The sequence below is a fragment of the Dysidea avara genome, chromosome 10, assembly GCF_963678975.1.
Source record: "Dysidea avara chromosome 10, odDysAvar1.4, whole genome shotgun sequence".
Taxonomy (NCBI): Eukaryota; Metazoa; Porifera; class Demospongiae; order Dictyoceratida; family Dysideidae; genus Dysidea; species Dysidea avara.
The window spans coordinates 12,415,057-12,439,078 of NC_089281.1; the positions used below are offsets into that span (position 1 = coordinate 12,415,057).

The 24,022-nt window shown below is 37.9% G+C and overlaps 6 protein-coding genes across 8 annotated transcripts; 4 read left to right on the forward strand and 2 right to left on the reverse strand.

The window, feature by feature from the left end:
• LOC136268041 (protein arginine methyltransferase NDUFAF7, mitochondrial-like) lies at positions 1 to 6,192 on the reverse strand. Of its 2 annotated transcripts, none has more exons than XM_066063275.1 (12): positions 6,019 to 6,192; positions 5,904 to 5,963; positions 5,447 to 5,527; positions 3,555 to 3,665; positions 2,746 to 2,968; positions 2,570 to 2,628; positions 2,286 to 2,332; positions 2,176 to 2,236; positions 1,500 to 1,649; positions 1,346 to 1,451; positions 322 to 392; positions 1 to 269 (listed from the first exon to the last, which is right to left on the reverse strand). In XM_066063275.1, exons 1-12 carry the CDS (start codon positions 6,139 to 6,141, stop codon positions 126 to 128), a joined length of 1,236 nt encoding a protein of 411 aa, XP_065919347.1. In that variant the 5' UTR covers positions 6,142 to 6,192; the 3' UTR covers positions 1 to 125. The 2 variants fall into 2 exon arrangements, with proteins under 2 accessions (XP_065919347.1, XP_065919348.1); XM_066063276.1 differs by lacking the exon at positions 6,019 to 6,192 and adding an exon at positions 5,586 to 5,670 and having other exon boundaries at positions 5,904 to 5,938.
• On the forward strand, positions 6,020 to 9,697 carry LOC136268042 (BRISC and BRCA1-A complex member 2-like). 2 transcript variants are annotated; one of them, XR_010706852.1, is made up of 11 exons: positions 6,020 to 6,319; positions 7,384 to 7,460; positions 7,915 to 8,012; positions 8,066 to 8,242; positions 8,288 to 8,365; positions 8,422 to 8,522; positions 8,575 to 8,671; positions 9,054 to 9,124; positions 9,178 to 9,260; positions 9,342 to 9,460; positions 9,511 to 9,697. XR_010706852.1 is itself a non-coding variant. In XM_066063277.1 (11 exons), the coding sequence occupies exons 1-11, from the start codon at positions 6,192 to 6,194 to the stop codon at positions 9,578 to 9,580; spliced, it is 1,131 nt and encodes a 376-aa protein (XP_065919349.1). In that variant the 5' UTR covers positions 6,028 to 6,191; the 3' UTR covers positions 9,581 to 9,697. The 2 variants fall into 2 exon arrangements, 1 of the variants encoding a protein (XP_065919349.1); XM_066063277.1 differs by having other exon boundaries at positions 6,028 to 6,319; positions 9,310 to 9,460.
• Positions 9,562 to 11,346, reverse strand: LOC136268040 (DNA-dependent metalloprotease dvc-1-like). The gene is made up of 5 exons (XM_066063272.1): positions 11,054 to 11,346; positions 10,898 to 11,006; positions 10,805 to 10,849; positions 10,682 to 10,756; positions 9,562 to 10,627 (listed from the first exon to the last, which is right to left on the reverse strand). The coding sequence occupies exons 1-5, from the start codon at positions 11,296 to 11,298 to the stop codon at positions 9,686 to 9,688; spliced, it is 1,416 nt and encodes a 471-aa protein (XP_065919344.1). The 5' UTR covers positions 11,299 to 11,346; the 3' UTR covers positions 9,562 to 9,685.
• LOC136268039 (hapless 2-like) lies at positions 9,831 to 16,272 on the forward strand. Its single transcript, XM_066063271.1, has 19 exons — positions 9,831 to 11,608; positions 11,665 to 11,805; positions 11,870 to 12,120; positions 12,169 to 12,331; positions 12,582 to 12,716; positions 13,055 to 13,182; positions 13,236 to 13,278; positions 13,330 to 13,508; positions 13,552 to 13,663; positions 13,713 to 13,848; positions 13,898 to 13,995; positions 14,045 to 14,267; positions 14,324 to 14,472; positions 14,522 to 14,739; positions 14,794 to 15,122; positions 15,173 to 15,318; positions 15,802 to 15,894; positions 15,954 to 16,052; positions 16,113 to 16,272. Exons 1-19 carry the CDS (start codon positions 11,411 to 11,413, stop codon positions 16,263 to 16,265), a joined length of 2,994 nt encoding a protein of 997 aa, XP_065919343.1. The 5' UTR covers positions 9,831 to 11,410; the 3' UTR covers positions 16,266 to 16,272.
• Positions 16,239 to 19,890, forward strand: LOC136268043 (uncharacterized). The gene is made up of 4 exons (XM_066063278.1): positions 16,239 to 16,444; positions 16,516 to 16,606; positions 19,274 to 19,424; positions 19,477 to 19,890. The coding sequence occupies exons 1-4, from the start codon at positions 16,330 to 16,332 to the stop codon at positions 19,801 to 19,803; spliced, it is 684 nt and encodes a 227-aa protein (XP_065919350.1). The 5' UTR covers positions 16,239 to 16,329; the 3' UTR covers positions 19,804 to 19,890.
• Positions 19,891 to 22,772: 2,882 nt separating this feature from the next.
• LOC136236756 (uncharacterized) lies at positions 22,773 to 24,013 on the forward strand. The gene is made up of 4 exons (XM_066026998.1): positions 22,773 to 23,048; positions 23,545 to 23,637; positions 23,693 to 23,791; positions 23,847 to 24,013. Exons 1-4 carry the CDS (start codon positions 22,773 to 22,775, stop codon positions 23,928 to 23,930), a joined length of 552 nt encoding a protein of 183 aa, XP_065883070.1. The 3' UTR covers positions 23,931 to 24,013.
• The last annotated feature ends 9 nt before the right edge of the window (positions 24,014 to 24,022 follow it).

Here is a 24,022-nt window from a genome sequence, read left to right on the forward strand (position 1 = left end):
TTCATTTGTTGTGACATTTATTCAGAATATGACAAAATCTGTTGTATACAATGTTCTGTGAAAACATCCAACTTCAACTATTAATTCTTTGTGAGCTAACACATTTCAGAGAAATTTAGTACATATTAAAATGGTGTGGGAGAATGTCTGTGATTTTTAGTGACTGCCATAAACTTAAATCTCTCGCCCATCTGTTTGGGGTTAGTCAACATTTCATAATCACTGAGCAGACGTTCACATTGACTATTTGTGGCTGACTTCTGCAGTGACTATATGAAGTGACTGGTAACTTATGTATTACAGACTTAAAAAAAAACTCACCTCAATTCTCTCCCTGATTCCCATTTTGTGTAGGAAAGCATTTTGTGTGATAGGCCCATGGACTGCTACCCCTGTGAAGGCATATTACACCATGTAAAAAAACTTATACATACAAGTGAGTATAGTCTAACAGAATGTCATGAAATAATAAAGTATGTGGGTCAAGTCATCGGGATTATTTAGGTCACAGTTTGCCGGATTAAAGTGGCTTTATTGAATACAGTGGAACCTCTCTATTACGGACATTTTGGGACCCAGAATTTTTGGCCAATTTTTGCTGTAATATAGAGGTTTTCCTCTTTCAAAGGTAAAAAATGTATTAACCAGATCTGTTGGGACTAAAATTGTTGTCCTTATTATGGAGGTTTTTTCTATTGTGTCCTCAATTTGGGTAGTTTAAGAAAGGTTCCACTGTATGTGGGATTGATCTGGATTTGTTGTCTGTAGGGATGTGGAGCCACACCCACTTATTGAGATTGTGTGTTACTGTCTGCATGACATCACACCCACTTATTGTGTTAGAGTTGTAGGCGACTAGTCTGGAGGGGTCATGCCCACTTATGGGAAATTTGGGAATCATTGATTGCTGTATTTGCCTGTGGAGCCACACTCACTTTAATACCCCTTTGAGATAACTACAGAGATTCCCTATCAACTGGTAACCAACTACTGCCCTCTAAGAAATAAATAAATAAATCGACCTTATGTAATAAGTGGAAATAATGATGCGCTCTGTGCATAGCAGCACTGAAACTGTACTGCACGTATGGTCCAGATTGTCCAGGTCATTTCAAATATTGGCTGGGACATATTACACTACTACTATGTGTCCACAAGGCTATATGTTTTACTGCTGATAGATGTTCTGTCTGGACTAGGGTGATGTGCCCTCACAGTTTGATGAGGAAGAGTTTAATCCAGAGTTTAACTGAGAGCTCAATGGGAGGTTTCATAGTAACAAACAGTAATTCATGCATTTTCCACTTGGCAATGATGTCATCAAATTTAAACTGCTAGAACGTACCATTAGTAATGGCAACATCTTTTAATGCAGCAAAATCCACATCAGCTGTAAGATCACATGATCCAGGATCCACAAGTGGGTCACAAGCTTGATGAGATCTAAATGCCTACATAATGCACATCATCACTTTGCATGAGTACAAGTTACTTCATACCCTGAAGGTGTGTTTATGGCTACCTTCACTACCATAATCCACCAGTAGGGCTGCACCTTCATTATCCTGAACTCTAGTAGCAATGTCTCCCATCATCACCAAACTGTTAGGGCTTATTTCCACTTCATTAGAAGAGCTTATATCTAATATCTATGGAAAAAATACCATCAGAATATAGTGGAATGTGTCTAAGCTGGTCAGCTTTATAAGCCTAAAGTTCTTGTCCTTAATAAACAGGACAGTGGATACATTATTTTTCTGTGTGGGAGTTTCAAGAGATGGCTTCAATAATAAGAGGCTGGTTCCACCATATACAGTATAAATACTACAGTGGCCACAAAAAATAGCTCAGTAAACTATAAAAACTTGACAGGTAGAGTTTGGGACATTTTAGTCCATATATTTATGCAGTACATACAAAGTGCAAGTAAAATACAATACATTTCATAGCACTAAAGTTGGTAACAATAATGAATACAATTCTATATAAATGTCACATGGTTCTCTGAATATTCCACCTAGAAATCACTGAACTTCAGCACACTACCATATTATGTTTTGGAATGTATTAGGAGAGCCTCCAAAGTATATTTTACAACTAATGTTCATACAAACCAAATAATGATAAAATTAACATTAAGAATTAGTACACATTCTAACAGTGTACTACTGGTACCTCATGGTAGGCAACAGTAGCTGGGGTGGGTCCTGGAGCTAGTGTAAATGTGAGAGCTTCACTACAGGCACCACAGATGTCACAGTCACAAGCTAACCAATCACACCTACTTCTGGTCAATCCCAACTAGTTTTTCTCTCCACTCATCTCCCGACCTCTGTTTATAAAAGAAACAGAAATATTCATACTAAAAAGTCTATGCAAATAAACATACAATGAAACCTGTATTGGTGACCACTTGTATAGAAACGCTCCCTCTCCCCCTAACAAGCCATTCCAAATTGTACAGTAAAACATCTGTCTATTGAGGCTAACTTAAGATGGCTGGCTTAGTCAGACTCCACTGTATTTAATATTGACCAATACTCAAATTACACTTCAAACTTTGATTTACCTGAAACTGGTGCACCGGCAATGCATCAAAAAATTCATGTGCAATATAATAAGATAAACCTATACAAAGAACAATACAATGATAAATGCTTTAATCAGATCACTATAAAAAGTCACCCAATACCACACACGCGTGCGTGCGCATGCACACACAACACACAGATCTTATTTGTATACCTGTAGGTACTTCATTCAGTTCCCTATACCATGACACGCTGGCTCCAGATGGCAGCTTACAACTCCTATAAGATCCTTCATGATCTGGTGGTAGGTCAAGGGAAGGCTGAGCTACATGGGTGGTACCAGTAAGTGTCTCCTCCTGAATGCCACACAGTGCAGGACTCAACTCAACCAGATGAACTGACAAACCATCAACTGGTACTTTCAACATCTCAAATACCTAACAGAATAGACAAATAGACAAATATAGTAGCACCATCACTCTCGGCTTCAGTATTGTAAACTTCATAACAAGGGATCATGATATGAATGTGTTGTGCTAGCGATGATGCAAAGTTGGTAGAACTTTTGCTTTCTGCTAACTTTCGAATATGACACTTGCTATCAATTGGCCAAATTTGAAAAAAAAAACAACAAACAGTATAGTGAGACCATCTGAACATCAGTACAATCACAAAGGTGTTCAGATATGTGAACCTGCTCAGATGATTAAGGCCCATACTGAAGCAGAACGTGTTCAATCACTCTAATAGAATATACATCAAATCTGTAAGCAAACTACTCTAATAGAACAGTCACTTCTAGCATTCAGGTGATCAGAGTTTCAGTTAATCAAATCAAAAAATCGGCATAATTATTATGGGCTTGAAATCAACCTTGAAGCCTGCTATACTGAGACAACGCTGTCCAGAGGATGTGGTCAAGCAAGCACAAACACATGCACACAAACACATGCACACAAACACATGCACACAAATACACACACTTATATAGTAAAATGTGTTTACAGATGATTTATGTTTTACCCTGAGCATATCAGCCAGGAGGGTACCTCTTCCAGGACCCAACTCCACAAGCTGCCATGATTTGGGCTTGCCTGCCATGATCCATTCTGCTACCACCCACACACCAATTAACTACAAAGAACACAAAAAAGTAAGTACCTACTTAAGAATTGTCAACTCCATTATGTGACTGAATCTGGAAAAACCGGTCTTATCATCCATGTCAGCAGATTCCATTTATCACAAAGAAAACAAAACTACATATCTAATTTCACAATCAAAATCAACTAGACTTGAGTGGTCTGCTTTTGTTGGTTGCTTTTCCCAAGCCCAGTGGTGATCTGTATGTGCGGTGTGGGGCCTTAATGGAACTCTGGTCAGCCTGGAGATGGCTATATGTGGCTGTACAGCTCCATGGTATTGAATAAAGACAAGTGCTGTGAATTTCCTTTCATTTAAGCCAGTTTTGATACCTGAATGTCCCATAACTTGCCCTACGCTTTCCTTTTCAATTTTTAAAAACAGCTTCTTGCCCTCCTTCCGGGCCCCTGTCTCCCTCCCCTTTTGAAGCTTTCCTGATACAGTCAACTTCGGTTGAAAAACTATCTAAAATGGCTGAAAACTTAGTTGTTGGCTGCTTGCACAGTGGATGCTCTGGAAGGTAAGGAATTCGTGTAAATCATGTGAAAATTTGGTACAATTAGCTTCAACCATTGCCGAGTTACAACACACTAAATACTTAAAACCGGCATTTCTCAATACTTTTAAATAGGCAATAAGACCCAGACTGGGTCACATAATAGTGTCATGCCCCTGTAGAAAAAATTGAAATTCTGAATATTTTGATTGGTACTTGAATATAGTTAAGATAACCTCTTTAACAAAGAGGAATCACTACACACAGTTCAGTGTCGCATAACTAGTTGATCACAGCAACGTCTTAGTAGGCTATATACATATCCATGCCAGGGATGTCGTGATCTTCAGTTATTTAAACCCCAGCCAGATAATGTTTGTTTGTGGAGCTGTATACATAATCCACCTGAACTATTTTGGCTGCAGGAAAGTTGGGTGACTGGCGTTTTAGAGGATTAGATAAGTTCCGCCGTAACTTTAATAGGCAGACCCGTTACACTTGACTATTCTAATACAGTAATTATTGTTCAGTAACAAATTTGGATAACTGCTGTAAGGTTCCCAATGCGGCCATATGTATGTGTAATGATCCATGATTAGATATCATGTGTACTTGCAGAGGAGGTTGGACACGCTTTAAGCGCCACTAAAACAAATTATGCAAAAATTGTCTTATTGAGGAGGGTAATATGCCAATCTCAGTGTAATGCAGCCGATCATCAAAACAAAGTACATTGCCTTGAAGCTTATGTGAACCACATTCTGAATATCTAATGAACCCCAGCAAACTCTGTCATTTTTCAGTTTTGCATTGCAACTATTGAGGGTCACGTGAATTACCAAATAAAACAATGCAATTAAGAGTAATATATTGAGGTAGCGCTTAGAGTGCATCCAACCTCCTTTGTGTACTTGTAAATGATACATGACAAGCTGCTATTTTACTAACACAGTAAACATGTATCATATAGCAGGAGATTATTCAAACATTTACATTCTTGTAACAACAAAACAAAAGAAAACAAAGAAAGTCAATAAAAAAATATACAACAGACATCTACTTTTCCAAAGTACATAAACTTTGGAAAAAAAACTAAAATAAAATACAACTGATCTTCCATTATACATTACCACACATACAAAAAATAAGAGCAGAGACTAGTATCAGTGCTCAGTATACACAACAATATCTGTTGCAACTTTGGAGGGTAAAGATTAAATCACTACCAAATTGTTGTTTCATAACACATGTATTTACACACATACACAACTCTTACTTCACCAAATACTTGGCTAACTTCTGGTGATGTAATGAAATCTCCCTTCTTCCCAAACACATCACGCTGCATGTAATATCCCTAACAATAATAAAAGTAAAGTAATCTGGATAAGAAAATCAATGGTGATATCACAAACCCTGACATTCCTATATACTGTAACAATAGCCTTAGTCTTGTAAGAGCTTATCAATGTTTAATGTTGTCTGCCAGATAAGCATACACTGCAAGTATGCAAGAATTGTGCAATGATATAATAACATATATAAAAGTTCCTTTTATATAGAAGTCTGTATGTGATAGCCAATAGCCATATAGTAAGTGAATCAGCTACTGTTAACAGCATGGCACATGTACACGCAAGAGCGGATAGCCAAAAGAATAATGCAAGAACATGGCTTAGTACAATAATTCCAAAGCATCTTGATCAAATGACTGAGCAGCACATTTTTCATACCACATTGGGATGAGTCAACACCACTCTCATGTACTCCTCAACAGTGATCGGCCCTGTAGCCTGCAAAATCAAAAACCACAATACATTATTTTATCTGTATGAAAGGAACCCATACTTTTATCTTGGAGATGATACCAGTAGCGAGCGTGTTACTGGAGTAGCATCTTCTACGACATATACACGCGCTATTTCTGGACAAAACTCGTGTTAGCGATACTCTTAACTGTTGCAAAATCATCTCTTGGTAGCTGCACTAAAATATTGGTATACAATAGTGGTGGACTTTATATGGAGTCAAACGAAAGCGTTGAAAATCGTCTTCATCCTCAGCTATGGCCTTTGGTTAAGCATTGTCTTGCCAACGAGAACTTGCTGTTGCATGGAGGTCTTGTGAACATAAAGAATCTTCGTAGCAGGTACGAGAAAGTGTTGTCGTTTAAAGTTAACAACTGAGCTGTTATCCTTTTGTCAGATATGCACACTATAATAAGCTACTTAGTTATAAGCTTGAAATACTTTTTCAAAGAGTGGTGGAATTAGCAGGGTTATAGCCTGTGGATATCATCTATTCCATCGTAATTGTAATTTTTAAACGGGGGGTCCACTCAGTAACCAAATACTGATTCTCAGTTGAGCCCTGTGAGCAAAAGAAGAAGAATACAACATCGTGCATTAGTGAATATCCAAGAAAGTGTATTTGAACTCTCCATCTGTAAACACATGATCAAAGAAATATTGTCAATTTGTCTATCAATACAAGGGGGTGGGACTGTAACATGTCAATGATTGTTAAGCCATGCTACTATTACTATGTTAACAGGAATATGAAAATTTACTGTGACACTTTCTCCTGTGCTGGAGTAACTTAGCATGTCTAATGCTCACCATTAGTATATCAATCATAACAACCGGAATGATGAAGCTTAGCATGAACTCAACAGTGCCATCTATCCTTGCCCATATTAGATATTGTAACAGGACTTTAGATTACATATACGCATATCAAGATTTTTCCAATGGGTCGAACAACAAGCTTGTACAATCGATCTCAATGAAGGCATGTGAATTTTATACTCGTTTAATGTTGAAATACTGAAAGTAAATTAGGAGTCAAGGGTTCATATTTTTGGGACCCACCATGACTCAAACTTACATACACTAAATACCATAAATTACAAAAGTTTGGTGTGACTTATATTTGGTGAATTAACACATAAAGCAGTGGACAAAAGTTACTACACGGCCAATATTTGAACGATATAGCTAACTGGCCTGGTGAATAAAGTTTGGTGAATCTCCTTTTTATTGACCAAATTTTGGTCACACCAAACTTTCGTCGTTTTCGTTATCTCAAGTAAATGGTTGGAGTCTGGCACATGGGAAAACACTCGACAACTAATTTAGAAGCTCCCACCATGCCAATCGATATTTGATAGGATTTCTGTAGTGATTATAGCATTTTGTTTTTCACACTCTGCAGTGCTCCAAGTTCTGACCACCAATCCAACTGTGACAGATTCACCATCACTGTACCATATTGTACTGTAACACTGGAATGTAAGTGTCTACTATTATGGTCTCTGTACAATCTGTAAAATATTTCAAATTACAGATGATTGTGCATTGTGAACGATTTATGAGAAACGCAGTGGTACATCATAAATAATAGGCTGTATGGGGCCCAAAAAAATATGGTCACTAATGAGGTGGCCTTATTAGTAAGGTCATAAAATATGGGACTTGTTTAACATGGAAATGAGGTGACCTTTAAGAACTGTAACTTTCAATCTTATAAACACTGTACAACTAAAATTCCTGTGTTGCATGTTGTGGTCACTATAGGGCTAATATGGGATTGTCTTGGAAACCACTCACATTTTGTCTTCAAATTTAATCCAAACTCTATTAGAAGTTGTAGTGTTCAGTCTGATGTCTGTTGAATAGTTGCACCTGTATATTTTCTAGCTTGGATAAAGATAGTTGAATAATAAAGACATGCTGTGTCCCACAGGTGAAGTGTTGTTTGACTATCGAGATGCTGTTCAACCTCCTGATGTCATACTCGGCTCCAACAAGCAATTGTTTTCTCCACAAATTGAAACAATACGGGTTGGTAATCTTATATTGTGTTTACACAGTTCAGTGTTTCTCTATACATACAGGCATTCCACGAATGGGATATTAATGATGAAAGCTCCTTATCAAGATTGATTGAAGAAATACTGAAGTTGTACAGGGACCATCAGCAAGTTCTTGTCTCCTCCAATCAGAGGTTACAGTTTGAGCTAAACTCGTTGATCGAGAATACGTCTTATACTGAAGTAGATGTTTGGAGTAACGTGAGGTGTATACCCTTGTATCTCCTTGACTTTGTTTTCTTGCAGAATTTTGCTGATGAAAAGACAATATTTTTAATTCCACTAAATATCAATTTCACCAAACTCCCTGCATACATAACTAAGGTAAGTTTTCTTGATGACCATTTCTTGTTTGTACAATGTTCTTTATGACAAATTAGGACAATCCTGGTAATGCTTCAGTAGCATTAGTAGTAAGTTTCTTCCCACCCGACGGAAGCAGGGTTATTCCAACGTTGGCCATGTCACCTGCAGCAGAAAAGTTTGTTACTCGACGTACATGTTTGTTACATGTATTTGTTTTGTTATTTCAGAATATTAACACAACCAAAGATTCCTCCTTGGGGAACTGAGTGTGGGTCATGTCTAATGGACTATGTTCCAGGAGTGGGCAAACACTTAGAAGAAATGGTATGTGTTGTCTGAGTGTGATATTTGGTCTGCCTAAGCCCGCAAACAACTGAAGAAAAATTTACGCTTTCTTAGTATTTGTGAAAACCAGGCAATGTGTTCACTTGAGCCCTAAAGGCTTCCTGCCTGAAATGTGAAGTCTTAAAATTAAGACTACATTTTTAAATCACATGATGAAATGTTTAATCAGATGATGAGGCTCTTATCCCATAGATTTAGTATTGGGCGTGTTTGGGAAAAATGGGATAGCTAACATGTAAACAAACCTTTGGGGTGAGATCACATGTTAACTGCTACTGACTGTTAAGGCAGCTTAGTGTAGTGTGTGTAATTCATATGCAGCACAACACTACATTATATTAACATCATGCTGTATTTACAGGTTTCTAATATGGAGAAGAACTACACAAAGAGACAGGAGTACATCGCTGCAATGCTTAGCTACTTTGGCAGGTTAAAATTATCACCTTTTTATTAGTCGAGCTCATATTTTTTTTCCCTTTCAGGGCAGTGTTGGAGTACGACATTGAGAGCTACATGCACATCAACTTTCTCTTTGATTACAAAAGATTTTCACTCATCGTGATTTGTGAGTATATGTATAATTGTATATTTGTTACATACGTATTGCAATGTAGTGGAACTATCCGATTCTTTTCCCCAAAAACAGCCGGTCATAAAGCTACGGTCAATATACCACCGATTGAATGGCCAACCTTGTCAATCAGTCATTGATTCTTACCCATACAGTCCTCGATGGAATACAATCATGATGGTTGAGAAACTAAGGTAGACCACACATCCTCAAAGGTACGGGTTGTATGTTGGTTGTTGTGTAGGGATTATCTGATTGAGACTATACCTAAATTTATGGAACTTTCACTTAAACAAGGCAAATGGATTACGTAGCATATTAGAAATTTAAAGTATATATATTTATAATGTGTACAGACAGTGTTTTATAATTTTTAGTGTCGCATTACAAAAGATTTGAATTTTACAAAAGGATGTGTATTAGCTGTTCAATTCATTTAAACACAGCTCAACGTGTACCGGGAGAAGCTCCTCACGAAGGCCAGAAAATCCGCAAATAGGGCATGATGACTTGCTAACTGTCAGATCTATCAACTCATCATCTTGTTCTTGTGAAGAGCTACCATGTGGAGCATCGTCATGTAGTGAGATGCTACTTGTCTTATTTGCTTGTGTAGTTTCTTTGCTGTCTGTCAAATCTACCAGTTGTACATCCTGCCCTGGTGTTGTATGACTGCTGTGTTGGACATCATTTAACATGACACTAGGTATATTAATTCTTTGGGTAACTTCTTTACCTTCAGTTTTACTCAAGATTATACTGTTATGGTTCAAAGATGAAGTGTCACGACTATCATGTTTTGTTTTGTTGTTTTTGTCTTGGTCCTTCATAGGTCCCTTCATTTTCTTGCTGGGTGGAGATTCATTCATTTGGGAGTGTCGTTTTTGAGCTGCATAAGCCACTGCTTCAGATGGCCTTGAAAATATTTCACTCACATCGTTTCCTTTACCTCCGAGAACATGCCCCTTACTGCTGAAGTCTGTCCTAACCTCTGTCACTGATTGAGAAGAAGTCTTTGTTGGTGATTGAGAGGTAGTCTTTGTTGGCAATTGGCTTGAGGATGAACTACTGCTTTTCTCCAATAGTTCCTTGATATTGCCACTTTTTCCTGCTTCGGTGTCTGTTTTTTTCTCTTTGCCTCCTTTACCTTTCTTCTGATAACCTTCTGGTTCTTTTATCTTTATGTACGTCCCACCACATTCCTCTTGGTGTTTGCTCCACCAGTGGTCCTTACTGGAAGGTGGCCTATTCATGGCACGTTTTACCAGTCCATAGAAAGGTGGTCTGTGTTGACAGGGGCCATCACATTTCCACCAGTGTTGCCTGTGCTCCTTCACCTCATCATGAAAGCTGTGATATACCTATGATAGAGTAGATTGAATAACAAGCCATGAAAAATCCCATTTCTTTCTCACAGTAATTTTGGCTCCACTCAGTTTATTAATACGATCCATGTGGTATAAAAATTGTGGGCCATGTGCATCATGGTCCTGTACTATGAAAGTATGCTACACTCAAAATAATCTACTTTTACTCACTGTATTTCGTTCAGCCACGAATAGGTAAGCATGTATCATTTCGTGCTGTGAAAAATCACTAAATAATTACGAAATTTAAATAGATCTGCTAACCAGTAATGTTTGAACTAGGTCTCTTCTTGGCCTGTACTTCAGTAGTGGCCTACTGAGCCGTACTGAGCATAAGCCGCCCCTTCCTTCGTAAGAACAAATTCCTGCGCATCTAAAATTAATTATCAACAAAAACTTCTCACATTGTTATTAACTTACAAAGTCATTCTGGGGCTCCATCTCACCTCCACTCCAGCGTTATTTAATGCGTTCTTAAAGTAAGTAGCATCGAATTGAAGAAACAGTTCATGAATATTAGGGTTAGGGTCGGCCAGTTCCCAGTAGTTATCTACAATACTTACATCTGGATGAGTAGACGGGCCTTGATCTATGTCTACTGTTCGCTTATCTTCTTCGTTAAATTGTTCCTGTAAAACGACGGCTAAAGCATAATCACTGTCCATCTAGTTATCATGCGCTTAAATTAGAGATAGTTTACAGACATTTTAGCCAATCAGAATGCTTACAGCTAGCACCACTTCGCGACGGCTAGGTTTGCTACTGTAGTGCCATAAAATGGAGCACAATATATCGCTAATTAGTAGAATGGTACTGCTTCTAGTTCTTCTGCACTCATGGCGGAGAGCCACTGGCGACATAATTGCTACAAGTCTCATTAACGAGTGTATTCGCGGAGACGACGAGTTAAGAAACTTCGAAGGAAACACTTGCACTAAGAAACTAGTCGTAGCTATGACTGTCCATGCAGAAGAGGTGAGCTCTGCGCAACTATCTAAGTCTAGTTATATTTTATTGTCTCATTGTTCCAGAGTAAAGCACAATACATTGAAGCCAATGTGTCCAGAACTACAGAAACTGGAGCAGATAGAAGCCAAAGGATGAGAAATCCAATTCGAATTTTTATAGAAAAGTCTCCAGTAATAATTAACTACAGGTTGTTACAAGTTGGGGTAAGTCTTAGGATCAGAGAGGGCTGGCTGTTGCTATAAGTGAAGTATTTTTGTGTACATTTAGGTAGCATCTTACAGACCATATGAAGTAGTTATTAAAAGGAAAGGACATTGGTGCAGAGATGATTGGTTTGCAAAGGAACGGGAGCTTGAATGTGGATTAGCAAAACTTGAGAGAAGGAAAATATTTGATAGTCAAGGTCGCTGTTGCCCGTGTGAAAATAAGGACAGAAATTACTGGAGAGGGGCTGGTCCAAAACAGAACCGTTGTCCAAAAAATGAGGTTGCTCACTGTCTTCGATTTGATCCTTTCAAGTACCAAATGAAACTTAAAGCTGCCTAAATTTTATTACTGTTTTACAGTGTCAAGGTGTTTGAATTGTATCCACCACAATTATTGTTTAATATAACTATCACCGTTAAACAAAAAGAATTTGATAGAAGCAATGGGTCTGAAGTTTGGTCAACTCTGTCAACTTTCCATATTGGACCTAACAGGAGAAAAGTGATATCCAATGATTATCGTGTTAGTTATTTAGTTAATACAGTGGAACCAAACTCCCTAAATTAAGGACACAATAGATTTTAAAAACTTAGGACAAACATTTTAGATTTTTTGGTCCAAACAGTTCTGGTTCCATACAGTTCTTCCTCTGAAAGAGACAAACCTATGATACAGTAAATATAGGCCTAAACTTTTGGGAGTCTGTTATAGAGAGGTTCCACTGTACACATATGCTTAGTAACTACTATTATTATCATGTGTTTACATGCAGCTGAAAGCAGAGTATATCGGTGATCTGCAGGGGAACCAGAGAGCACTGGGCTTATCATACAAGATGCTGATTACTCCAGATTTAGACCCATTTGTAAATATCAGTGACATAACCCATCTCCCTTCAATTGCTAGAGTATGTGAGCTAAGTACAATGAATCCCTTGGTTGTCTGAACTACAGAATGTTTAATTAGAATATTTTGTTGTTGGTACAAAAGTGTAGTGTATATATTCTATTAGAGTAGTTGGACAGAGCATATATCCAAACACGCTTGATAACTTATCTTAACAACCACAATTGTGTTCTAACAACCACAATTGTGTTCTAACAACCACAATTGTGTTCTAACAACCACAATTGTGTTCTAACAACCACAATTGTGTTCTAACAACCACAATTGTGTTCTAACAATTATAAAAGGATCCACTGTATAGTCTCTATATCACCTAATGTTGTAATGCTCTACCAACAGAATCGATCAGAGTGGTTGTTAGTGGATAAACACAGGGTAGACTTATCTGGATTATTTTGTGATACAATTGGTGTGAGTTACAAAGCATTTAGAAATCAACCAGGACTGTGCACCAATAGATTTGAAGCGTAAGTAAAAAACAATTTAGTTATGCAATTATTATATAAGTGTTATACTTTAGGTGCTTGCAAAACCAGCCGCATCAATTATGGGCAGAAGACAATGTTAGTAATTGAACATACGTGCATAACTGGTTTTAATGTGAGTGTTTGTAGAGAGCTAGAAAGGAGGGAAAACCAGGATTATACATGTTGCATAATATTGGACGAGTACTGGATTTTCCCCGAAGAGACAACTTGATTGACTACAGACTTGACTTCATCTATGAAGGAATCCGCAGATCAATTTTTACCATTACAATGGAAGCTGATGACCTACAGACAATTGTATCAAGGTATCATATAATACTAAACTATTTATCTTTTACACAAATGCAGATCTCCTGGTCGCATAGTGGAAACATACATTGAGCCATTTGAAGCGTTGTCAGTTGAAGGCCTCCTCACTGTGGCAATACAGAATGTTGGAACTGTTTCAACTAGTTACCAAGTAGATTTATTATAATGCTAATGTAATAAAGGTAATTACATAATTACAGGTTTCTGTTGATCACTGTTCAGCTGGGGTAGATTGGGTCCCAGCTAAGAGCATCAGTGTTGATCCCAATGAAGTTAGAAATGTTCAGTTTCCAGTGCACTCTTACCATTCTATTGGACAAGTCAATCATTGTGAAAGTAACATCTTAATATTGTTTTCCCTATATTCTGTAAGTATGTAATTTAGTTCGTCTCTACGATGAACTTGCTGAGTTAAATGACAATATTACATTGGAATTTGAAACACTGGACACATGTTTTTGTTACGGCTACTGTGGATGTTCAGTAAGAGATTGTATGAAGTGTATAATTGTAACCCATATCACTATTGTAGTGTGGACATAACACTACTAACTGTCCAGAAGCTCCTACCACATTTCGTAACAAAACACAAAAGAAGGATCCGTTTAGTAAATTTAAAAGCCCATTTAGTGGGCTCAGTAATCTTGAGTTGCTGAAATTTGGTAGCCTGTTTGGCTCAATTGCTCTCTCATTGCTAATCATCTGGGTGCTTGTTGCTCTTGGAATATTAAAAGTGATTTTTATATTGTACACAGGTCTGGTAGCTGCATATTTGGACTGTTTGTGAAATATTGTGTGTGATAATATATAGGTCAGGCTAAATTTCCATTTGAGGATCAAATTAAGCAGTTCTTTTTGGGAATTTTGAAGTGCATATGTATTTGCTGCAAGAAGGGATGGATTGAGGCCAAGAAAACTACTATTGAAGCAGGAACAGCTGCAGCAGCATTGACTGGAGATGTATGTATATCACTGTTGCATGTAAACTTATCTTTCCAATACATGCTAGATTGATGCCACACTGGCTGCTGAAGATCTTATCGATGATACAGAAAGAGAGTTAGGCTTGGCACCAACTAAGAGACCACGTGCTTGTGATGGGATGTGCAGAGGTGCTTGTGTGGCAAGGAAGTCCTTCAGACGTAAAGTAAGAGTGTTGAGGAGAAAAGGAATGGCTGTTAGCGAAGCATGGTGGGAAGCAGGCTATGAATGTTCATGTAGAATTAGGTTTGTGGTATTTCAAATAATATCCAATAACACAACTGTGTGTCTCTACTACAGTGAAACAATGAGCTGTGTGCAAATCTTCAAAGAAATGTGCTTCTTTATTTACTGTCCTTTGCTGCCAATAATCTGGACTTTGGATTCCATCATTCGTTATGCAGTTAGACGGCGTGCCATTAAACAGAGAAAGAAACAGTACCGAGCAAAGAAGGCAGATAAACGTAAAAAGAAACAAGATCTGTTTCTGTCTTTGGATGCTTATTCAAGAGGCACAACAGATATGCTTGAGTTTGATCCTGACAATGATCCCTTTAATGAGGGAACTAGAGACCTGGGTGGAAAGAAAGCTAAAAAGAGAGGAAATACTAAAGACAAAAAGAAGAGAGGTAAGCACCATACATGTACCAACGTTTCGATGACGCTACATTAACTACAGGAAAGAAATATGATAAAATAGTGGAAGTAGAAGATGAAGAGTTTGTTAATCCTGAAAAAGCAAAGCTCACTAAGACACAAGATGATGAGGAAGTTGAAGATCTTGAGTCTGAGCAAAGTCTTGATGACACATCTGATGCTGATGAGGTAACTATATAGTAGTGGTTATGGGGAAGAGACTCACAAGGTTACTTACTGTTCTGATTGAACAGTCATGCAGTCAGGCACTTTCACTTGGATAGATGAGAATGAGAATTAAATCTCTCAGGCTCCACACTTTAGATTTCACCTAGCTATTTTTGCCATTGTAGAGCCTTGGTTATCTGAATCTCAGGCAATAATACATTTAGATAACTTGATAATACATAATCTCAAGGTGGAAATATGTTACTTGGGTGAACAATCTTGTAAAGGGTAAAAGTTTAATAGTTGGTAATAAATTATTGCCAAGTAGATATGGATGATTCACAAGGCGACTGTTTCCAGTGAATTTAGCTTTAATATTACAAAATTGTTGAAATGGCCTGCTATACAGTGTACAGACTTTTACTGAAACAATATTACTCTGTTAAACAGTCATTTTAACAAGGGTATAGGTCTATTACTGCTGTAATTGTTTTTATACTACAGGTTGGAGATGTAGAAGAGCTGTTGTCTGTCAGATATCCAGTTTATTTCAACTATGCTTTTATTCATCCAACTAGAGCACCAAAAACACTGAAGGTTGAGCTCTTTACTTGCCAGCCGTGCACATTCCTTTGAGTGTTGTCATCTCACCACAGAATCCAGGATTCTCCTTCAGCATTAAAGGGATGATTACAACAGACAAGTCAAAAAACAGTTCTGGATATATGTTCAGCCTTCATGATTGTACAGTACAGGTACTTGACCAACTACAAAATAAATACCTATATCATCATCCTGGCATGTACCATACATAGGTGAGCTATTCAGAAAAGGATAAACCGAAGCCACTCCCCAAGCCACACAAGCTCAATCCAAAAGAATTTATAGTTCGTTTGAATGCTGACATGACACTTAAGTTAGTTACTTTAGCACCACTATTTCCTTGTCTGAATGAAAAACCCAAATAAAACTATTTATAAGTACTCAGTGTCGTATTTATAAATACTGGAAATCGTGACGATTGAAAAGAGGATGCCTGGGCTGAAATATTTCTTTGATGCATTTTCACAGCCATCTCGAGCTGTGATGATAATGTTACGCGCTAACAAGATCCCCTATGAGCCAGTCATTGTTAACATAGCGAAGCGTAAGTTGTCCTGATGGTCGTGATTTATAATGTAATGCTAGACGAATGACTGCAAAAATTTTGTCCTGCAGTTGAGAACAGAAGTAACGAAGAGTTTATGAAGGTCTGCCCTGCGAAGACCGTGCCAGCGATAGATGATAATGGCTTCAAACTTTTTGAAAGGTACGTATCACGTGTTACTGTTTGTGCCTTGCTCGTGCATGTGCTGTGATCTAAATGAGTCATGTCTTCAAGGTGTTTTATTTATACTGAATTTCTACAGTATGCACACAGCCAATGCACAAAAGGTGGCACACAGGTACTCACTGTAGGTAGATATCTGCAACTATGGTCAAAGTAGGTCAAGGTCACCAACTTGTGCAATGTTAAGGTGAAGCACAAAAATTTGCACCCATAGTACAATATTTGTTGCTAAGTCTGGGTTTTTTTCTGTATTAGAGTAAGGCCTTAATTCCTTATTTCCCTGTCACCACCCACATCAATTTTTAGATAGCCGCACCAAATTTTAATTATTTGATTATAGATCACATGAATGCAATATTTCATGATAGAAAGAGGCACAGTGACCAAGCTTTAAGGTAAATGCATTGCTAGCTGTGCATATAAGCATAGCAGAAGGGTGGAAGACTCTCCACTCTTGTTCAACAGGGTGTATGGGTGTACAGTCCTGGCAGCCTTCAAGATCAAGATACTCTAATAGAGCAGTCAGAGACTGAAATAACAAGTCAAGTGAAGACTGAATGTGGCCCTGACTAGACTTTGGGTTACCTGCAGTTGAATCCTAGTCTCGTGTGGCCAGACTGTTTTTTTCCGTGTATTGGGTAGGGAAAAAAGAGTCTGGTGCAACTCCAATAGCTGTTTACTTTTAAGCTGTCCCCAGATACTGGAGATGCTAATTGAATAACATTGGGTGCCATGACATCAGTAAAACAATGAAATATTCATATACTCCTGCTCCAGTTGTGAGTCTTGTTGCACGATGAGGATGAACTTTCAAGACGCTATAAAAGAGACATCAAAGCAAATTAAGTTTCATTTAAAGGATAAACAAATCAAAGCCATCTCGAGTTTACTTACTGACGTCATCGGCGCCTCCTTTGCAGCCAATGTTATTCAATTAGCATCCCCAGTGTCTGAGGACGGCTCAGAAGTAAACAGCTATTGGAGTTGCACCAGACCCCTTTTTCCCCACCCAGTACACGGAAAAAAGTGGTCTGGCCATGCGAGACTATTCGAATCCTGGGATTTTTTTCTTGCTTTGGCCCTTTTTCTGTTACACCTTATCTCGCACCTTTTTAGCTATAAGTCATTAAGTCTAAGTCCTTGAAATTAGGTTAGGTAATCCTAAGGCTGCAGCACAAGTTGCTGTCAGACCTTCAATGCTGATCACTGTAAAGTATTAATAATAATAAATTAATAATCAATAATTACCTCCCACCCTCATAAGTTTTTGTTCCATTGGGTGACAGAAACAAGCAATATAGTAATGATGGCCTAACATGTCTCTGACTCCCTTCTACACAGGCTTTTAGTAGTCTTGTTTGCAGGTCCATAGTGGGATAGTGACTAATAGTATAATGAAGTCACAGCTAGATGGCATACTAGCAAAGGCTCTAGGTCACAGGACACAGCAAAATTTCAGACTTTGATCGTAATTGTAGATGTACCTACCTACCTTCAGCACATGCCTATGTGACACCCCTTGTACAAGGGGTTGATATCAACGATCAAAAACAAATCCACAATAAAAAAAGTATTTGTTGCTGATAAATTGAAGTCACACAGAGATCAAACACTCTTGTACCTTGTTTCAGTCATGAGCACCTGTTATTTATTTGCCATATTGTTGCTGTACAAATTGAGTTTATTCCTGTTCCAACTGTCTACCTCTATAACTCCAAGACTATTCATCGTAAAAGGCTGAAACTTTGGCTGTCCACTCCTTTGTCACTATATGGATAACAGAGAAGCAATAAAATGGAATTTGAGAGAACAGCCGGTTTTTGCTCAGCGGGTCACATATTCTCATCACTGTTATTTGTAACTTGTTAAGTAAAAGTACTTCCGATTACATAACTAAAACACTGCAACTAAGGATGTGGGACTAATAGCTTTGATACAGGCTAGAGATAATTACGAGGCTTTAAAATTATCCCATACATTTAGTATTGAGGTTATCCGTTTGTTAACAGTTACTAGACACCATGTTTTTGAGGCAAAAATCAATGGCACCCATGCAAGAAAATAGAACTTTTTGTAATTGTGCACAATTGAAGGAAGACTTGGGGGAAATCGCTACACTGAGTGTATTAATAGCCAATTAAAGAGCAGGAATAAAGGGGACTGGGTTAACTCTGTGGTACAAGCCAATAAGCACCTTGAGTTTAATGACCCTGTTTCTTCCAGCGATATTACTATAAGCAATGAATAACATAATGAATCCACCACAGCTTTCTTATTTTCATTAGTGTTCTTTGGCTTGTAACTCTTGCCTCACACATTCATGATAGCCTCGACAGAGCATGCAAACCTATATGTTTACAACATGAAAACATGCTTGTCCCAGAGCAAAACCATTGGGAGTGGTGAACATGTGTTCATCACTTTGGTATGACCATTTGGCGGGGCTCAGGTGAACACTACTGATCCACCAAAAATTCCCCTTTAAAAATAAAATAAAGGAAATAAAGATTCATGAAAATATTTCCCCTTGAAAATTTAGGTGGTGACAATTTGTGAAAGAAAATTTTACCCTTGAAAAATAACCACTGTGGTATTGTTTGGATTGATTTTAGTGAGTATGAGCATAGGCATTATTTTATATTTCAGTGCAGCCATCATGAGATATTTGGTATCCAAGTATAACCTGCCAGACCACTGGTACCCCGCCAATCCTGAACGTCGTGCTAAAGTAGATGAGTACCTTGACTGGCATCATACCAACACCAGAGCAGGAGCTGCAATGTACTTTGCTAATCAAGTACTGACTATATTATTATGTGTTGCTGTAATGTGTGTTACATTGTTTTTAGATGATCCCTCGATTTACTGGAGGTGAAATTGACATGTCAAAAGTTGAGGAGGCATGGAAAAAGCTCCACAAGAGTATTAAGTTGATTGAAGGACATTTTCTGGCAAACACCAACTATTTAGCAGGAGATGAGATCTCAATAGCAGACGTACAAGCTGTGTGTGAGTTTACACAACTTTGGATGCCAGATTACAAGGTGTACGAGGCAGGATCAAGGATTGACACATGGACGAATGATTGTAAAGAGCGACTCCAACCTTACTTTGATGAAGCACACAAGATGGTCTACTTTGGTATCAAGAGTGGACTGTTCAAATCAAAGTTGTAATTGTATTGTGTGAAAAACTATATCATAGCAATCTGTGTTGGTACATTTTAATATCCAGCGTAATGAGTATCGTTCATTGTCCTGAAATCCATCAAAAATAGTGGTGAAATCTCCAATTGGGACAAATTCTCACTAGCAATTCAAAACGCCTGGAGGGAGATGTTTCTATGAAGGCTTGTTGCAGCCATGCTGAGCTGTGATGATGCAAGTACTGAAACACCTTCTGAACATTGTGAACAATCCCTTAGTAGTAGTATAGTAGATTTAGAATAAAAAGGATGAAGAAGTACATTTCATCACACTAAACTATTGCAGTTACACAGAAACAGTTTTTGTATTTATTCATATACTTGTGATATTACAGTTCATTTCAAATATCCAGCATCAAGACTCTACAGTGCAGAACACCATGGTATTATAAATGACAAAAAAAACAAACATATTAACTTACATGAACATTGCCTGCTTTAAATGCCTTCACTCGCTTAGGTCCAATCACTTGTCCCATCCTAACACAACAACAAATTGTGTTGTTACAGCTAAGTTTTCTAAACAGGGTATGGCATGTTGGTTGTCCACACTAATCCAAAATGTTTACTATTTTGTACATCATACAGTACAGTAGTACTGCATCACTTTCTCATAAAAAAATGTTGACCAGAAACCAGCCTTCACAGTGCCTTGGCAGTATTGGTTAGGTAGATCAAGCCCAAAAGTGTCTTCAAAGCTGCCAAAATGCTTCTGGTAAGTTGCTATGGAATTTTTAAAAATTTAACAATTATTTTTTCTACTGAAAAGCGTAACTCAGTAATGGCTAAGGCTATGGGCTTGATTTTTTCACCATTAGATGTCGCTTTCAACCTGACAGGTGCCTTTTGGCATACCACAGGACATACTGTACAATGTATGCATCATGAACTTACCTTCGTCCTCTGTGTCCCATTTCTCCCCACTGACAATGGTAACTAGCTAGCACGTGGTGGCTTCCCTACATTTGTATCCGTATTTTCCAGTGACTGGATTAATTACAGAGGTGCTCCTCATAATATTCATTTGTAATGCTGTGTAACAGGCTGAATTTAGCTAAAAAGGATGTGCTAATTTTTCCTTCTACTTACTTGTTATTTTATGACTGGTGAACCCTTGCATACCACATCAAAGGAGAGAATGGTGCCAGACATATCACAAAACTAAGGTGACATGGCCATTTCTCTTCAATCAATCCAGTCACTACAGAAGTTAGAGATGATTCCTTTTATCATGATAGTAAACACAGAAGCCATTGAGTTGTTATCCATAAATCGACACCTGCATGATAGTTGAGAAAAAAAAACCGGGTCACAAAGGAGGACAAAGATGATACACGTACTGCAGCTGTGACGGTAGTCAAAAAGGCATGTTTCAGGCTTTAGTAAGCAACATCGAACAGTGAAGAAATCAAGCCTGCCTGTAGTCTAAACCATAGTCAAATTAAGCTTGGCTGAAGGCATTGATCAGTTAGTTAGTCAGTTGTTAAAAAAAATCTGTTAAGACAAATAGAAACTTGGTGGAAGCATTAGTGGTTGTTCTAGAAGCACAATTGGGTTTGATGCCTAACCAATACTGTCAAGCTGAAAAGCGAGGTTGATTATTAGGTGATATTTTTGGGCAGGAAACCCCAAACCTCCATGATTCCTATTATCAAACAGTACAGCACGTAGTAATATTTAAGTAGGGAACCACATGTGCTGCCTAAAATGCCACCTTTAAAAATCATCCTAGAAACATCTTACGCGACGAAAATCACCTCTATGGAATAATATTAGTTCATCTAACATCAAATACGGCATCAAAAACAAGAAAACACTTACAGGCAGTCAGATATAGAAGTTTTAAAGTCACTGAAACTCAAATTTTCATCTGACTGTTTGCCTGCCAGCCTGACCACAGTTGCAAGGCTGGAGGCCAAATACAGCCACCTGTGCCCTCTGCCTGCGCCTTGTCTTTCCTTTTATCTTCAGGGTGGTCTTCTTCCTTCTCCATACAATGAGACCATGTTAAGGCTAATTTTTCCTATCAACACTTTCCTTGAGCAGCATATTTAGATGCTGCAAACTGCTTATTGAAGTGCTTACACTCTGGCAGTAACTTCACAATAGGTTCAATGCCACGCCTATATTAACGTGACCTTGGTTATAAATAACGATCAAGACCACACCTTTTAGCAATCTGTCATGATGACACACCCCATTATTATTGGACTAGATAATGCTAGCACAATGAAATAGTGACACACACCCTGGTAGTGAAAGGCTGACTCAAGATACTCTAATACAGCAGTCACCCTAATAGAACAGTCACACGTGTATAGCTCTATGCTATAACAAAAAAAAACTTTTATTAATTAAAAATGAAGTAGAGATCCAAGCAATAAAAAGTAGTGAAATAATAGTATTATAGATTAGCTCGGTGGCAAAATCCCTACTGTGGTATTGAGCAAAATGATTGTTATAACATGCCAACATAGAGATTTTCCCACCGAGCTATGCAGTAATACCATCATTCATCTCTTGTTTCGCTACTTTTAATCACTTGTATCCCTACTCATTTTAAAACTAATAATTTTAATATACTTTTACTGTGTGATATATCCTACCCCCAGAGTTTGAAAATGCCATGATAACCATGTACTGTGGTTACTTTGCTGCAATCTTATTGACCTACCCAAATTCCTAGTAGAGTTCATAGATTAGCAGTTGAGATTCCTCAAACACCTTTTCTACAGCAAGTAATTATGTTACTAGGTCTTGCATAGAAAACAAACTGGCCTGTGAGACTAGCTCTTTCTTACATGTATGTTGCAATTACATGAACAGCTCTTACATTAATGCAATGTTGGGAAAGTACTGCATTATGTAAGTAAACAGTAGAACGGGATGTGGTGATATCCACAACTCCTTCAACCTGTTAGCCATTCCAACCAGCATCAAATGAACACACCTCTCAGTACTCATTCTACCAGCCTGGTTTTCTTCCAGTGCTTCTACAGGCTGTGTATACGATATACAATATCACATGTACATGTGTACCAACGTTTTGATGACGCTACATTAACTACAGGAAAGAAATATGATAAAATAGTGGAAGTAGAAGATGAAGAGTTTGTTAATCCTGAAAAAGCAAAGCTCACTAAGACACAAGATGATGAGGAAGTTGAAGATCTTGAGTCTGAGCAAAGTCTTGATGACACATCTGATGCTGATGAGGTAACTATATAGTAGTGGTTATGGGGAAGAGACTCACAAGGTTACTTACTGTTCTGATTGAACAGTTCGTCAGGCACTTTCACTTGGATAGACAAGAATGAGAATTAAAGCTTTCAGGCTCCACACTTTAGATTTCACCTAGCTATTTTTGCCATTGTAGAGCCTTGGTTATCTGAATCTCAGGCAATGATACATTTAGATAACTGCTGATAATACAAAATCTCAAGGTGGAAATATGTTACTTGGGTGAACAATCTTGTAAAGGGTAAAAGTTTAATAGTCGGTAATAAATTATTGACAGGTAGATACCAATGATTCATAAGGCAACTGTTTCCAGTGAATTAGCTTTAATATTACAAAATTGTTGAAATGGCCTGCTATACAGTGTACAGACCTTTACTGGAACAATATTACTCTGTTATCTAACTACTCTAATTAAACAGTCATTCAACACGGGTATAGGTCTATTACTGCTGTATTTGCTTTTATACTACAGGTTGGAGATGTAGAAGAGCTGTTGTCTGTCAGATATCCAGTTTATTTCAACTATGCTTTTATTCATCCAACTAAAGCACCAAAATCACTGAAGGTTGAGCTCTTTACTTGCCGTGCACATTCCTTTGAGTGTTGTCATCTCACCACAGAATCCAGGATTCTCCTTCAGCATTAAAGGGATGATTACAGCAGACAAGTCAAAGAACAGTTCTGGATATATGTTCAACCTTCATGATTGCACAGTACAGGTACTTGACCAACTACAAATACCTATATCATCATCCTGGCATGTACCATACATAGGTGAGCTATTCAGAAAAAGATAAACCGAAGCCACTCCCCAAGCCACACAAGCTCAATCCAAAAGAATTTATAGTTACCGTTTGAATGCTGACATGACACTTAAGTTAGTTACTTTAGCACCACTATTTCCTTGTCTAAATGAAAAACCCAAATAAAACTATTTATAATTACTCAGT

Coding starts and splice junctions, on each gene's coding strand:
- LOC136268041 (XM_066063275.1), bottom strand. CDS start 6,141: ATGATTTTGCAACAGTTAAGAGTATCGCTAACACGAGTTTTGTCCAGA. Junction 5,528..5,903: donor TGTTGACTCATCCCAATGTG/GTATGAAAAATG, acceptor TATTATTGTTAG/GGATATTACATGCAGCGTGA. Junction 270..321: donor GAATCAGGGAGAGAATTGAG/GTGAGTTTTTTT, acceptor CACTTCATATAG/TCACTGCAGAAGTCAGCCAC.
- LOC136268042 (XM_066063277.1), top strand. CDS start 6,192: ATGGAGTCAAACGAAAGCGTTGAAAATCGTCTTCATCCTCAGCTATGG. Junction 6,320..7,383: donor ATAAAGAATCTTCGTAGCAG/GTACGAGAAAGT, acceptor CACACTCTGCAG/TGCTCCAAGTTCTGACCACC. Junction 8,013..8,065: donor CACAAATTGAAACAATACGG/GTTGGTAATCTT, acceptor CTATACATACAG/GCATTCCACGAATGGGATAT.
- LOC136268040 (XM_066063272.1), bottom strand. CDS start 11,298: ATGGACAGTGATTATGCTTTAGCCGTCGTTTTACAGGAACAATTTAAC. Junction 11,007..11,053: donor TGGAGCCCCAGAATGACTTT/GTAAGTTAATAA, acceptor AATTAATTTTAG/ATGCGCAGGAATTTGTTCTT. Junction 10,850..10,897: donor ACCTAGTTCAAACATTACTG/GTTAGCAGATCT, acceptor GATTTTTCACAG/CACGAAATGATACATGCTTA.
- LOC136268039 (XM_066063271.1), top strand. CDS start 11,411: ATGGAGCACAATATATCGCTAATTAGTAGAATGGTACTGCTTCTAGTT. Junction 12,121..12,168: donor CTTCGATTTGATCCTTTCAA/GTACCAAATGAA, acceptor ACTGTTTTACAG/TGTCAAGGTGTTTGAATTGT. Junction 14,268..14,323: donor GATTTTTATATTGTACACAG/GTCTGGTAGCTG, acceptor GATAATATATAG/GTCAGGCTAAATTTCCATTT.
- LOC136268043 (XM_066063278.1), top strand. CDS start 16,330: ATGCCTGGGCTGAAATATTTCTTTGATGCATTTTCACAGCCATCTCGA. Junction 16,607..19,273: donor GGCTTCAAACTTTTTGAAAG/GTACGTATCACG, acceptor TTTATATTTCAG/TGCAGCCATCATGAGATATT. Junction 19,425..19,476: donor CAATGTACTTTGCTAATCAA/GTACTGACTATA, acceptor CATTGTTTTTAG/ATGATCCCTCGATTTACTGG.
- LOC136236756 (XM_066026998.1), top strand. CDS start 22,773: ATGAACACACCTCTCAGTACTCATTCTACCAGCCTGGTTTTCTTCCAG. Junction 23,638..23,692: donor AAGCACCAAAATCACTGAAG/GTTGAGCTCTTT, acceptor ATCTCACCACAG/AATCCAGGATTCTCCTTCAG. Junction 23,792..23,846: donor TTCATGATTGCACAGTACAG/GTACTTGACCAA, acceptor TACCATACATAG/GTGAGCTATTCAGAAAAAGA.